The sequence below is a fragment of the Rhyacophila brunnea genome, unplaced genomic scaffold (assembly GCF_057557595.1).
Source record: "Rhyacophila brunnea isolate RB1 unplaced genomic scaffold, BYU_Rbru_1.0 scaffold_6, whole genome shotgun sequence".
NCBI classification, from domain to species: domain Eukaryota; kingdom Metazoa; phylum Arthropoda; class Insecta; order Trichoptera; family Rhyacophilidae; genus Rhyacophila; species Rhyacophila brunnea.
In genome coordinates, this window is record NW_028233276.1 from 31,990,664 (window position 1) to 32,007,084 (window position 16,421).

The window sequence follows — 16,421 nt, forward strand, 5'->3', positions numbered from 1 at the left end:
TATGGTATTTTCAAAGCATAACCCTGGACATTCCTTAAACGTTGTAGATAATCTATTTATATAATTTTGAAGCCTTATTATCCTTTATATATATTTTAAACATTTGATGACTGCATAAAGTATTTTTATTACATAAAATAGTATTCTTTTAAACATCTCGCTCTAATGTTTTAGAATATAGTCATATTTCAGTACATCCATGTCCAGTGCTGTTAAGATTTTTTATATTTTTAAATTTTTAAACTAATTTACAAAACCATTAGTAAAATTAATGTTAACATTATATAGTGACATATTTACGATAAAAAATTATATTTTATAATCTTTGTGATCCCAAATTTGACAGGAATTAGGTATTTTATTATTCAAAAAATGGGCACGATTAACACATTTGAAGATAATTCTAAAGATATTGATCATAAGCTATGTCTTTGATCATTCAAATGTGATTAACATCCTACGAATAAGTATCACAAAATGTCAAAAACTTTAAATAAAATACGGTTTTATCAAGGATGTTTAATTGATTTATATTTCAGAATGAGAAAAACTTAATCAAACATTATATTATGTAATTGTTCAGTTATGAAATAAAACAGTAATATTACCAAGGTCGGTGGTCAATAGAAAAAGCTAGAACATTGAGCGTAAACGAAGGGCTGTATTAATTTAAAATAATGTATGTATATTATAGTTCCACACGATATAATAATGTCCACACCGGTTGGGCTGCCTAGAAAAACTATAAATATTAAGCAAAAAAATATTTTTGTACAAACCAATTTAATGATAACAATTTATTATGTATTAGCTTTTTACTGTTAAAAGAAATAACACAATAACTACTATTACTGTTTGTCAAATATTTTTAAGACGTGACCAGTCTTGATATTTTGTAAATTTTACTACATATAAAGAAAAATATTTAACATATAAAATAATAATAGTTTAGTTATTTTTTATAAGTAATTCAATTTAATTTAGGTAGGTACCTAATTTGACAGAATGCATAAAAATAAGTAGTAGGTAGGTACTTCAGGTTGCATATTATAAAGTGAATATATTCAAAATAGATAAATGCAAGTTGCGAGGAAATCAAAACTAATCAACAAATAATTATTATTTGACACTGCACATATGGATGGGCTGGGTATTGTGTTATGTATTTTTTTATTTGCACAAATTGAATTTGGAATCTTTTCAGTTTGTTAATTGAAAATTAATCTAATGGAGTGCCATGGAAAACATTTTTTGTTCGCTTCATTCTTCAGTCACTGGAATGCATTTGTGTCCACAAAAATGAATCCAAAATAACAAAGTATATTAAATTTGCATGACATTTAAAATTTTAATCAGTTTCTAGCTCTTAATACATTATGAATTATTTAAAAATGATACAATATGACAGATCCAATAATGAATGTGGATAACCCAATTATCATGGATTATCAACAAATAATGAGATCATTCTTCAATACTGACAAGTCGAGCTTTATCATTATCTATTTTTACATTGGGTATTTTTCCTAAGCTCTTGGAGTACTTTTTAGCGATTCTTTCATTTATTTCAGAGACTCCACTGCTATTGCAATATTCCGCCATTACCCTTTTCTGCAACTTTTTAAGTGATATCTCTTTTTCTTTTGATCCAAGAACGGATGTGATAGCACCTATCCAATCAAATTCTCCAACTGTATCAGTTTTCTTCTTTTTCTTCTCGGTAGGTTTATCATCCTCTACAGGAGCTTCCAATGATTCGTTTAATTTCAAAGGCTGTTCTTCTGATTCTTGCACTGGTTCATCATCCACAAATTTCCTTTTCTTGGATTTCTTCTTCAGGACAATTCCTTCCTCATCTAATAAGTTAGTGGGGGCTGATTGAATTTCTTTAAGTTCGGCTTCATATTTTTCTCGTTTTTTCTTATCTTTTCGCTCCTTCCGTGACAATTTTTCATCTACATGATTTCCATTAGTATTTTCAGTGCCATTTACTTCATTGTCATTTTTGGCCTCTTTGGCAATGGCTTCCTCAGGGTGACCACTCAAGCTAATATTATTACAATCTTCTGATGTACTATTTCCCTTTTTTCGTTTTTTATTCTCTGAAACATCAGTATTCCCATTGGTTTCTTGTGAATCTAATACCGGAACGCTTGCACTGTCTTCTTGAAGACCATGCTTTTGTTTCTTTTTCTTTTTCTTACTCTCTTCGAGTACGACATCCTCTGTATCTCCATTCTGAACAATTTCGTTACTTTCTGTATACATTTTTTCAACTTTCTGTTTCTTTTTCTTCGTTTTATTTTCAGTAAGGCTAGCATCACCACCATCTTCAGATTTTCCATTTACAGTTGGTTTATCAGAATCTCCATTTTCAGTTAAATTTTCATCTAATGTAGTTTTCTTTTCATTTTCTTGCAAGGGTCGATTTGGAATGTTGGCAGGTTTCAATAAGTCCAATTTGACTGAGAGTAATTCCCAGGCATGATCAATTTCTTTTGGGTGTGTTCTGGAGCTCATACTCTTTACAAAGTTTATAAATTTAGCCTTTTTGCGAGGTGTGTTGGGTTGCTTTGAAATCTTTTCTAAAAGAAATTTGAGCGATCCGGAAAGGCTCTGATTTTCATCCAAAACTGACTGAACAATTTCTATCCAAGCGTTTTGTTTCTTCTCGCCCTTGTTTTGACTGGACTTTGCTACAAAACCTTTTGCCCCATACCGTTCAGCCTCAGAAACACATTTTACGTGAACTGTGTACTCATCTCCGCTGAAAAATACAGAATATAATTAGTTTATAAATATATTATTATTCCATGGAATTACAGTCTTATAAAGAGAGATCAAAATGACAACTGAAGTCATTTTGAAAATAAAAATTTATTATAAATTTTAAAGATGTTAGGTAAATAAACTTTTAATTTTTATATAAACAGCCAATATGATTGCGATGATTCAAAGATATGTGAGGAATGCTTGGATTTAAGAAGCATTCACTTAAAAGAATTATTGAAAAATGGAATTGGAACCAATTGAGACCATAGACCTAGAGAAATATAGTGTTATCCTATAATCTTTGTTTTGAGATATCAACACGCTAATTCAAAAATCATGTGATACGTTCCAGTGCTATCTATTATTGAGATTTGTGACTGGTAAGTGAACAAAGTTATGGAGTATATTAAAAACTGATATACAGAAAACTGGCATTACTGCAATAATGCTATTTTTCCAAAGAAAGGCTTAATTAGTAGTAGAGATGTAAGCATTATTGATCTTTCATGTCTGACAGTCGAATAAATCAATATAAAAATATTTCTTGAAATGAATATGAAAATTATTATGATAATATCCAAGATGCGTCCACATGAATAAAACGATTTTGAGTTTATAGGAGTCTAGAGTTATGGATTCCGAGTCTACATACATTATTTTGTGTTTGTCAGTAACTGTTTTTGAAATGAGCATAAGTAATAAAATTGTCATCTTGTTTCATTTATTTTTATTTGTGTTATCTTGGTGAGAACCTTGCCGGTAAGTTGAGTATTCAAAAATTTAGATAAGTATTCGTTAACCGGATCTATGCCTTGAGCGAATTTTCTCGCTCTATTAGGCCGTGATCGACAGGCCGCACATGCAAATTTCGACTGACTTTAAAATCAAATTACTAGCCCCTATCGATTGATTTGCGTAATCTAAAAAATTAAACAAACGGTGTCATCTGTTTGAATAATTATGAAATACCAAGCCGCCCATTAACGGTATTACAGCTATCAATAGTAAGAGCTTTGCTCTACATTCAACGTGTCGTTAAAAATCTGTAGCCTGTCAGATACTGCCGTAGTAATATCGTGAGGCATAGAAAAGGTTAAGAATAATAATAGTGCAGTAATACACATATGTGACAAATTCATTGACAGAATGGATACTATCTTGGTATATAACGTATTGCCACGATGCCACGCAGCTTAAGCGTCGGCCTATCACGTCGTAGATCCTAGGTTCGAATCGCGGATCTGGCAAGTACACATATTATTTTTCAATTTGTGTATGAGTCAGAGTATGGACCTAATAGGTTGAGCAAGTGGCTAACATCTATTTCTCGTAAAAACAAAACCTCCACTCATGGTAAAAAAAATAAATATATAATGTCATGTTCTTGTAAGAGCCTGAATGTGATTCATCACCACATACTGCATGAAATAAAGTTCATAAGTTCACATCAACAGTTTAATACTAAGAAGCAGGGCAATGAACAATGTGGTTGAGTACTACATCACATTTCAACCCATTCAGTTAACCCATGTTATACTCAAGCCTGGTGTACAGCCGATTTTAAAGATGAGGTTGTTTAGAATACCAGTTTGAGTCTTTTATAGGACTTGCTAGCCGGTAACGTGACACTGAGCCAATACAAGCTCCGAGAAACTGTAAAAATGCAGTCTTGTTTTGAAAATTTGCAAAAAAAGCATGAAAGAAAAAAAAGCTTAGGTATGTAAGTTCGATACAAACAATGGTAAATGTGCCACAGATGCCCATGCCCACATGAGGTTTTATAACTTTATTTTTAGACCTAACCTAACATACCCCACCTAATATCGTCACTGTTCTGACAGAAGACACTAATTCGAAAAAATGACATATTGAGTTAGTTATACCAAAATGTTCCTTATTTCAAACTTTACGCTCAGCGTCTCCAGGAGTAGATACGAAATCAGAGGTTTTAAAAGTGTTGAATTAATAATAATATTTTTTTCTTAACATATTTTATAAACATTTTTGTGGTAGGTAGAATAAATTATAATAATAAAAATAGTAGACCTCCAAATAAGAACCTCATATTATTGATATGCTGAATTTGTGAAGTGACACCTTTTCTTGAACCTATCATATTGTAGGTTCAAATTCAGTCCAAATATTTTTCAAAAAAAAATCTAATACTTATGTATGTTTCTGAGGTGTTTCAAATTGGTATATTATTTATATATATCGGTGTGTATGAATACAAAAGTTATTCATTTTTTCATGAGCTAACATTACAAATTATAAGTTTAAAACATTCACAAGATGGCATAAAAGATTTCTGTTATTATTGCGTTTTTATTGAATTATAAAAACATGACTCATAAAAGAAAGCAATTCAATGAATATTTGTCGAGGCACAATTTTTTTTTAAATTAGTACGCAACAATCAAGATTTAAGAAACCATTATTATAATAACATGTATTTGACGGCAGTACGTTTTGGTCGCCGCGGAGGATTTCGGAACATTAGTGTATAGAAAATTAATAATTGGTTCTTTAATTAGTGTACAGGCTTAACGGTATGTAATGTATTAGAATAACTATTATAAATTATTTTTTAAAATTTTTTTTTCTTCTCTATTGATAGCATCTAATATAATTATTATATTGAGGGTTTCTTATATCCATCAATCGTGTTAGTCTAGGATCAACGAGTTCAGGCAATATACAATTCATATAAATCTTGTCAGTTGTGATGTAAAGAGTAATATTGTTTTTATTATTCAATGAACTAGGTTCTTACCTCAATATATTTTTTACTTGTGTTAAATAATTACTAATAAATGCCTAAGGTGATTCCATTCAATTCAACTCGGCATTAAATATATTAAATTCTAATGGATTTAAGTTTTGTACTATTTCATTTGAGTCGTTTTATGCGATCCTGGTTTCGCCTTTCGACATCGTCAGGCACTATGCGCACTCATCAAATACACACTGACAACGAAAGCAGCTAATTCTCACTTAACAATAAATTAATACAATAAAGTAAGGTAAAAACTTTATCACCTACCTATTAAGTCAAAGATCACTATGAAAAATTTAACAAACAATTAATTATGAACAGTTGAATTGTGGCAGTATGAAAAAAAAGATTTTACCACAAACCATCTGAAAAATACATATATCATAAAACATATACGTGATTTTGTGCCCCAAAAGACTTTTTTTATTATTATTTTAACGATTAATAAAATTATGACACATGTTTCAGTGGCCATTACGATGACAGCATTCGAAAACGTATTTTACTTTAAATTTTCGGTACTGTTCTGTTAAAGCGGATACAGCGGAAAACGCATTTTGATAATGCCAATAAACATACTCCTGGATACGTACGTCCCTTTGAAAATAAGAAAACATGGCCACCCAGGTACATAAAAACTGTATTAAGTACATGCAAAGTTTTTCAAATCGCTTAAAGCCTAACCAAGTAGGTACATATTTATCAAAACAATTAAAGTCCACCTATATTTTATCTAAACTGCTCAAGACCAAAATATTTTTTTTTTATAAATGGGTCACCGAACGAATACCTTCAGTACTTCCTTGTAGCCATCGTGGTTATTAGATTCAATTATCTTACAATATCTCACATGCTGCAACCATTTCAATTACAAGATAATAAATAATATAATAAATATAATAAAACTACATTTTTCTCAGTTTGACATTCAGTGGTACTATATGATGTTTGATATTTTAGTCAACACAAATTATTGCACCTGGCATGTGTCCTGTGTTCTGAATAGAACGATACAAATAATTGCGACTTGCCAATTTGATTGTTACTGCAAAGAGAGTAGAGGTCATTTTTCCATGAGTTTCGTAAGTCATAAATTTTGGGAAAAAAAAGATGTCCTTACCTGTTGAAATTCCAGATCGTACTAACGTTAGAAATAAGAAATTAGAAAAACTGTATGGATTAATCGATCAAATGGTCTCTTTTTGTTAATTTTGCAAAATAATTATATTTCTAAATTGTCTGAAAACAGGATAAATACATGAAAATGTACGACGTGTTTTGGTAATATAGCGTCACTAATTGTACCGAATTTATGGGGTTTTATTTATTTTTTTATTGTAAATTATTATTTATAGTATTACGGAAATGTTATATTATAATAAAAAAATATTTTTATTGTGCAGTATATATTATTTTGTGAGAAAAAATCATTCAAAATTGGCTGATGTATACTCAAACTAAAATGGCTTTAAAATCTTTATTTTTCTGAAATTAAAAAAAATACATGGGTTAATCAATGAAATGTATTGTTTTACCCATTTCTTTCATACAATATATACCTGCAAAACTATTATTAAGTTCAACATTCATTGTGGCGTGACAGTCGTTTTGACCAATTTCGAAAACAGGACTGACTATTTGTCATTTATTTTAAAAAGTAAAGCGATTCGAAAAATTTTAATGACACAGAACGTTTTAGTTGAATACTAATTATTAGATTTTAAATAAATAAAGAGTTTATTGTGTATCAATTCGTTTTAAGCATGCTTATCATTTCCGCGATTCTGAGAAGACAGGAAAAAACGGGTCTAATGGCCTTAATAAATAAACAGTCTTTATTTGAAAGTCATCCTTTTTACGGTTACTTAATAAACTCACATGATAGACCATTTCAAACATTTTAACAACTTCAAAGTCAAATTACTCAAAACTAGTATTCTCCAGTTATGGTGTTCTGCCAGAACAGAGACGATATAATCTTAGTGTGTGATAATGATGCATCGAAAAGTAAGAAAATTTTAAAGGTACAAGTCGGTTATGGGGAAGCCAGCGGCAAACACATTTTGAAAATACCCGATATACTGGATTATTTGTCGGGTTGGGTTAGTTTAAGTTAGGTTTTCATTCTTGAAATTCATGAATTTTCCCAAAATCGGCTATGACAATTAGCGCGGTTCCCGCCTGGCTTCCCCATAACCGACTTGTACCATTTTAAATTATCAATTATTGGATCGAAAAGCATCTGCGCCAACAGAAAAAGGTATTTAATATAATCGTGATTCGTAAAAAAAATATATAAAAGCTCATGCGGGCATAATTACCCAAACAATAGTTAATTTGATATAATATTAAGTATATTCCGTTCGAAAGATGTGACATTCTTGTGTAACCTAGTCGATTTGTAGCTAAGCAGTGACTGGCTAAGATCATGAACTGTGTGTATCCATTTTCGAATATAGTAGGTGAAAAACCGAAGCCACCTACGTGGTTGCACCTAATTATCATTAAGGCATTTCTCTGCATGTGTTCTCTCACCAGAAGATGTCATAAACCACTTACCGGAAATCCTTCAAACAATCCACACAGCAGAGATCAGGAAAATTATTACGGCATTTTGTATCGTAATGTTTTGCAACTTTCGGCTTCTGTAGAGAATCGCCACAATGGGCACAAGTGAAGACCACCATTTTCGTGAACAAGCTGGAAATAAAGATTTTTAGGATTAATTCATACGAAAAAAAACGGGAAAACTATCACATTGAATGTACTAATAATCGATTACAGGTAGGTATATCATTTCATACATATTTTAAAAATAAGTAATAAAAACAACAATATTATAAACATGCGTTGACTTAATGATAAATTTTAGGTTAGTCGACAGGAAATTATATTTTCTACGTTATTTAGGATTATTTATAAGGACATTTAGGATAATCAAGTCTAAATAATTATAAAGGATAAGACTATTTTAAATCAATTAATTTTGTCTCAATACTCACAATTTTATTTGAAAATAATTGTACGATAATTTTGCTTGAACGTCAAACCCGCATGTATTTTTTGAAGGAATTGCCAGATGATAAATATTATTTTCCCGATACGATACAATCACTATTAGTATTGCCATCGCCACACAAAACTCCAGATATAAAATTAAAATATCATTATTAAAAAAGATAGATCGAATCGAGAATAATATGCAATAATTTGATTAATTCGCTATTGTACCTACTTATTTTATAGATATTATCTAAGTATTAATTTGCTTGATAGAATTCTGTTTTATGTTGGCGGGTCGGTTGGTATTATTGTAAATAGATATCTAGGTACGTAGGTATAGATAACACTTTCACAAAATTAGGTTTTTCGTCCATAATCAGAAATTGGTTTTAATCAAGTTTTAATCTTTATAATAAGAGGTTTTAATCTTTACATAGAGGTTTGAGTTTAATTTGACTAAAAATGCATTGTTTTTTATAAAATAATAATTATTATTATCTACCACGGATGCTGAATGTTTATTATATTATATTATATTATACACAAATCTGTTTAAACATAATAATCATTACTAGCTGAGCCAGCTGGCTCTAGCCAGTCTGTCTCGCTAGGTCTTGCAGACGGCTTGGAGGTATTGGATATTAATATAATTGTGAAGTATGCATAGACGGCGCCATATTTTCCCCTTCGGGATGGATTTTCATTCACCTCAGACAGTTTGACATTTCGCCGATTTGCAGGTCGTCACTGCCAATATAAATTTGGGGTCATATGCGTAGTCTATTCTGGAGTCTGGCCTTCACAATATCGTCTGACACCACTTCAGACTGATAGGCCTAGCAGAACAGCTGACAATTGCCGATTGCTACCACTGACATTTTAATAGAATATAATATGTTTATATATTGCACTTTTTCATTCATTCTCATTTGTTTTCGTTGAACTAAGAAATATCCAAAATGATGTGTGATTTAATAGCATAATTTTAAATATTTTATGGACAGATACGTATTATGGCTTGGTTTTCCCAGGGTTAATTTGAATTTTAAAAACTAACCAACACCATCTGTAAATTGTAGTCTTAGTTCAATGTAAACAAATACATATAACTGACAAAGTTTAGTCTGTACTATCTATGGTGGATCCACCCTACCTCCACCCATCGCCACCGCAGGATAGTCAAATTTTTCAAACATTTAGATTATTGCATTATAATACGTTTTATTTATTCAATGGGAGAAGATCCCATTAGATTGAAAAAATGTAAAAACCATTTCTCATAATGTCTCTAAATGTCTCTAAAACTCGTAATTACCACCCTGAAGCGGTGTGTCCATATGCTTTGCTTCGGAACAAAAATGGTATTTTATTTAAAAATTCTTTAAAGTACTTAATATACTAATGAATAAATTCCAACATGCTAAATTTATTTTTAAATTTAACAAATTATCTGGGTGAGTAAATAAAAAAGTATTATTTTTATCATGTAAAAAAGTGGAAAAAGAAGCAGGTATCTACTTACATATTGTACCTATTTGTGTAATAAAAATGTCATAATTGACTATATTTCACTATACGTATATTATATTTCCCTTATAAGTGATGAATGATAAAATAGCAAAGAACATGCATAATAAGAAACATTATTGGAATTTTATTTTTATTGAGTAGGTATTAATAGTTACTAATGATATAAAAGAAGAAGAAAGGTTTCTGTAATTTTATATACAATAATTATTATCATAAAATATATAAACATCAAATTTTTAATTACCTACTTGTATTAAACGTCATATCAATAAAATTTCATTTACCTACCTAACTGTAAAAATAATACAATTATTACTGAATCACGATAACTACATATCTATTATATTATATGGAAGTATGTGATACTTCGACGTTTATCTGACAATAGTATCTATCAGACATTTATAGCCGATTTTTTAGTTATTTTTATTTTTCAAGTGAAATGATTTAATATTAGTATTAAAACAGTCGTTTAAAGATGTATGGAAATTGTAATGTCATAATAAAATAAATCAAGCAGATACATAATATTTCTTTTTAGTTTCTAGACACTTCGATGCAGATAGACACCATTGTCCACGTCAAATTTGAGCATTTTTTTCGTAGAACAATAATATTTCCATTTGATCCGTCACAATTTTGTACAAAATACACCAATAACCTAGAATTCGCCAAAACTGCAGATAGATACTATTGTCAGATCAACATCGACTTACTATAATATTGAGAAGAGCGTAATATGTACCTATATAATGTAGTTTCTTATTTATTAAGTCTGAAATTATTCAATTTACTGATAGAAGTATTAAAATTATCTTCATCTTACAATAAATGCCTTGATTGAAATTGATTATTTAATATGCTAATAGAAATGTCACATTTTTTTCGATTACTTCTGCAAATTCTAAATTTGAATTTTGACACGTCAAATGAACTTGTTTATATCACAAAAGAAAACAATTGAAAATCAATCATCTATTATTTCAGTTTGACAGATAAGTGGCAGTGAAGTGGTTTTAGATTAAATTTTAGTAGTAATTAGTGAGGAAATATGCTTTTTTTTCTTGTTAAAAGGAATAGTACGCCTATGTGCTGCTTACAGATTTGAATAATTTTGTGGAATATTAATTTAGATTTGTGAAATTTCGGTTACCTATATAGAAAGAATTAAGCGACATTATAATCGATTTGCGGTACACGGACAGCAAGATGCGAAAATGTATGGTGACGGATATAAAACGCTATTTAAAAACGATATTATCTGTGATTGTGTCGAGTTTTATCAGATTGTGCCGGATTCAAATGGAAGTAGATTCGGGACTCCAAAAATTGAAGTGAATTCCTTTAATAATCAACAAAATGGTATTTAAATAAAAAAGTTGACGTATTTTCCAAAATCTCTTACGATAATAATATATAGGAGACTAGCTGAGCCAGCTGGCTCTCGCCAGTCTGTCTCGCTAGGTCTTGCAGACAGCTTTTCGTCATAATGACATGGTGTAGTATTTAAATATACTTAATTGTAAAGTATGTATAGATGGCGCCATAATTTTCCCTTCGGGATGGATTTTCATTTACGTCAGACATTTCGCTGATTTGTCAGTTTTACGATTTGCATGTCGTTACTGCCAATACAAATTTGTGAGTCACATGCATAGTCTATTCTGGAGTCAGGCCTTTACAATATCTCCTGACACCACTTCAGGCTGCTATGCCTAGCAGAACAGCTGGCAATCGCCGATTGCTTCCACTGACATTTTAATTTTAATACAATATATGTGTAGGTGTGTGCATTTATATATGATAAATAATTATACATCTCATTCATTCGAATATACAGCAATATTATGTGATTATCATTAAAAGCGATCCAATATATCCAAATATTAATCTCTTTCGGGTCTTCGGGAAAGAGGTTAACAGCATAAAAAAAAATTGAAACATTGTTTTGTTTCATTGTCTATAAAAAATAAATGCTTGCAGCCATAGAATAATATTTAAAAATCAAATTTTTAATTCAAAATTAACCTTAACCAATATAGTTTACCTGAGCGGGACATTTATATCGAGACAAATGTTGCTAAATAAGAAAACAATACATATTATATCCGAGAGGAATAGACCAATTTTGATAATAATAGAAATTCATAAAACCCAAAAATGTGGAATCAGCTTAAAAAAGCCTTCATCCAGCAGTAAATTGATGACGATAGTGACGATTTAAATAAGTAGGTATATAAAATCACAAATTTAAAAAAAATATAGCAGCTTATATGTCTAAGAAGAGTAGAATTAGGTTGGGATAACCTTCATCCAGCAGTGGATTGATCTTGGTCGATGATGATAATGACGATATTATGAATGGGTAAATATAATATCAGCAATTTTGATAAATATAGCAATTCATATGACCGACAGAAATACAAACAACTTAGAAAGGCCTTCATCCACCAGTGGATTGATTCAAGCTCATGATGGTAATGGCAATATAAATAGATATACATATGTAATATCACCGATTTTGATAAATATAGCAATTCAAATGACATAAAGGAGAAGAATCAGGCATGGGAGGCCTTTGTCCAGCAGTGGATTAGTTCAGGTCGATGATGATAAGGACGATAGAAATACATATATTATCACAAATTCGGTAAACCTGATTTGTCAGTCTTACGATTTGCATGTCGTCACTGCCATAAAAATTTGTAGTCATATGCGTAGTCTATTTTGGAGTCTGGCCTTCAAAATATCATCTGACACCACTTCAGGATGCTAGGCCTAGCAGAACAGCTGTCAATCGCCGATTGCTACCAATGACATTTTAATTTTAATTCAATATATGTGTAGGTATGTGCATTTAAATATAATAAATAATTATACATCTTATTCATTCGAATATACAGAAATATTATGTGATTATCATAAAAAGCGATCCATTATATCCAAATATTAATCTCTTTCGGGTCCCATTTACATAATAGAAAAAGGTTAGCAGCATAAAAAACAAATTTAAACATTGTTTTGTTTCATTGTCTATAAAAAATAAATGCCTGCAGCCATAGAATAATATTTAAAAAATCAAATTTTGAATTCAAAATTAACCCTAACCAATATAGTTTCCCAGTGCGGGACATTAATATTGAGACAAATGTTAATAAACAATAAAGCAATACATCATATTATTATGAGAGGAATGGACTAATTCTGATAAAAACAGGAATTTATAAAACTTAAAAATGTGGAATCTGCTTAAAGAGGCCTTCATACAGCAGTGGATTGATACAGGTTGATGACGATAATGACGATATAAATTGGTAGGTATATAGAATCACAAATTATAAAAAAAATAGCAGTTTATATGACTAAGAAGAGTAGAATTAGGTTGGGATAACCTTCATCCAGCAGTGGATTGATCTTGGTTGATGATGATAATGACGATATTATGAATGGGTAAATATAATATCAGCAATTTTGATAAATATAGCAATTCATATGACCGACAGAAATACAAACAAATTAGAAAGGCCTTCATCCATCAGTGGATTGATTTAGGCTCATGATGCTAATGGCATAAATAGATATAATATAATATCACCAATTTTGATAAATATAGCAATTCAAATAACATAAAGGAGTAGAATCAGGCTAAGGAGGCCTTTATTCAGCAGTGGATTGGTTCAGGTCGATGATGATAATGACGATAGAAATAAGTATAATATCACAAATTCGTTAAACCTATAGTAGTAGAATCAGGTTGCGGAACCCTTCATCCAGCAGTGGATTGAATGTGGTTGATGATGATGACGATATGACTATGTAGATAAATATAATATCACCGATTTTGATAAATACAGCAATTCATATGACAGAAAGGAGTATAATCAGGCTATGGGAGGCCTTTATCCAGCAGTAGATTGGTTCAGGTCGATGATGATAAAGATGATAGAAATAGGTATAATTATCACAAATTCGTAAAACCGATAGTCGTAGAATCACGTTGCGAAACCCTTCATCCAGCAGTGGATTGATGATGATGAAATTCAAGACTGTCAATAATACAATCAACGTAGAGAGGCCGTCATCCAGCAGTGGATTTATTAAGGATCGTGATAACAATGGCATTGTAAATATAGGTAGGTAGATAGTATAATATTATTGATTTTGATAAATATAATAATTCATGTGTAAGTAAGGAGTAGAATAAGGCTGAGGAGAACTTCATCCAGCAGTGGATAGGTCAAGATTGATGATGATAAGGATAATAAAAATAGGTAGATATTATACAATATCACACATTTTGTTAACTATAACAATTCGTATTCATTTCTTTCATTGTTTGCAATGGCAACTTAATATGACTATTTATCTATGGCATTTAGTAGCCTAGGTAATTATTCAATAAAAAAATAGTGCGTAAATAGCCACAAAGAAGTATTAAAAAAAAACAAATTTGTTATTAATTAATAGAAAACTCATCTTACAATAAAAATGTCTTGATTGAAATTGATTATTTATAGCTGCTAACAGAAATGCCACATTTTTTCGATTAATTCTGCAAATTCTAAATTTGAATTCTGACACGTCAAATGAACTTGTTTTGCGAAAGAAAACAAATGACAATCTTATTAGTTTGACAGATAAAAAGCAGTGACATGGTTTTAGATTACATTTTCGTAGTAATTAGTGAGGAAAGATGTATTTATTTCTTGTAGCACTTTAGTAGTAATTAGTGAGGAAATATGCTTTTTTTTCTTGTTAAAAGGAATAGTACGCCTATGTGCTATTTACAGATTTGAATAATTTTGTGGAATATTAATTTAGATATTTTGCAATATTGATTATATAGAAAGTATTAAACGACATTATAATCAATTTGAGGTACACGGACAGCAAGATGCGAAAATGTATGGTGACGGATGTAAAACGCGATTTAAAAACGATAGTATCTGTGATTGTGTCGAGTTTTATCAGATTGTGCCCGATTCAAATGGAAGTAGATTCGGGACTCCAAAAATTGAAGTGAATTTCTTTAATAATCAACAAAGTGGTATTTAAATAAAAAAGTTGACGTATTTTCCAAAATCTCTTAGGATAGGTAATAATATATAGGAGATCATAGTTTGCGAAAGCTTACTAGTGGATTAGGTACCTATGTAAAACCTGTACAGTATATTAGTCCAGTGGCGTACCCAGGATTTAATATTGGGGGAGCCCAAGGAGGAGAATGTAAATTAGTTATATAGGCTATTTTTCTTCTTCAAAGCCTAATTTCTCGTTTATCGGTCTTTTGTCTATTGCACTCGGTGTACCTACATACACCATGGTCCCCACATCAGGCTAGGATATTTGGGAGGCCCCCTATCTACCGCTAAGATTAAAGGCAGTGTGAAACAATACATTAACGTTTTTCAAATTGTGTTTTAGTTCAAATTAAGGGTACTTACTTGTACAGTGAATTATTGGCGATTTTTAATACATCTACTTTTTTTGCTATTAAAGCTAATTTATGATGTGTATTCATCTCACTTATCTGGTCAACCCGACAAGCCGGGCCCCCCACAGCCCGGGCCCCCAGACTAGAGCCCTGTCAGCCCTCCCCAGCCATGACCTACACCACTCCGGAATTCGGGTGGACACCGAGAAATTTTTGACAGTTCCATTAAGCCCAAATTCCATTGGCAGATTGTGTCTGGCCCGATCGTCTGCCACGACTATCAAACTCTATTCTCTATGGTTTTCAAGGATCGTGAGCGATCGGGATGAAAGTGGAAAATTTTATATTATTCCGTCGTGCGATCCATTCATTAACAAGCGAAGATTGCCGAAAGCGTACGAAAATAGCCGAATATGCGCCCGCTCGCGAGTCACGCAACGGTCGTTCATTTAAATTCTCGATTTCAACAACTGAACAACTGCAAGATCAAGATGGCGAAAACTCAAAAAAATATCTGGAGTATCGCTGATGACTCACTCCTCGTCGAATTAATACACGCCAAAGACAGTGTGGAATATAAAAAACCCGCTATATTCAAAAAATCATTTAAAGGACCGAATATTCGAAAAGATAGCCGATGTAATTGGCGACAAATCAAGTAAGTCCTAGAATGTTATTTTGTGACTAGGTAGTTTGAATTTTGTAAAGTAACAGCATTTTAGTATATGAAACGTGCACCGTAGGCACCCAGTAGCGCACCCAGGGGGGGGGGGGGGGCAGGGGGCCTTGCCCCCCCCAAAATATGAAAATCATCAGAATGATTTTACACATTGAAATCGAAAGCCAATAAACTATACCTTGGGCTTAGACAAACAACACGGCAAAAAATGATTTGTAATTCTCCAG

General features: G+C 31.3%; 1 protein-coding gene across 1 annotated transcript; it reads right to left on the minus strand.

The window, feature by feature from the left end:
* Positions 1-513: 513 nt before the first annotated feature.
* On the minus strand, positions 514-8,622 carry LOC147065565 (uncharacterized). The gene is made up of 3 exons (XM_085957060.1): positions 8,551-8,622; positions 8,108-8,248; positions 514-2,767 (listed from the first exon to the last, which is right to left on the minus strand). Exons 2-3 carry the CDS (start codon positions 8,233-8,235, stop codon positions 1,465-1,467), a joined length of 1,431 nt encoding a protein of 476 aa, XP_085813186.1. The 5' UTR covers positions 8,236-8,248; positions 8,551-8,622; the 3' UTR covers positions 514-1,464.
* Positions 8,623-16,421: the final 7,799 nt, after the last annotated feature.

Excerpts from the sequence above, each read along its gene's own strand:
- LOC147065565 (XM_085957060.1), bottom strand. The coding sequence starts at position 8,235 with ATGGTGGTCTTCACTTGTGCCCATTGTGGCGATTCTCTACAGAAGCCG. Across the intron at positions 2,768-8,107 it reads GATTGTTTGAAGGATTTCCG|CGGAGATGAGTACACAGTTC; the intron begins GTAAGTGGTTTA and ends TGTATTTTTCAG.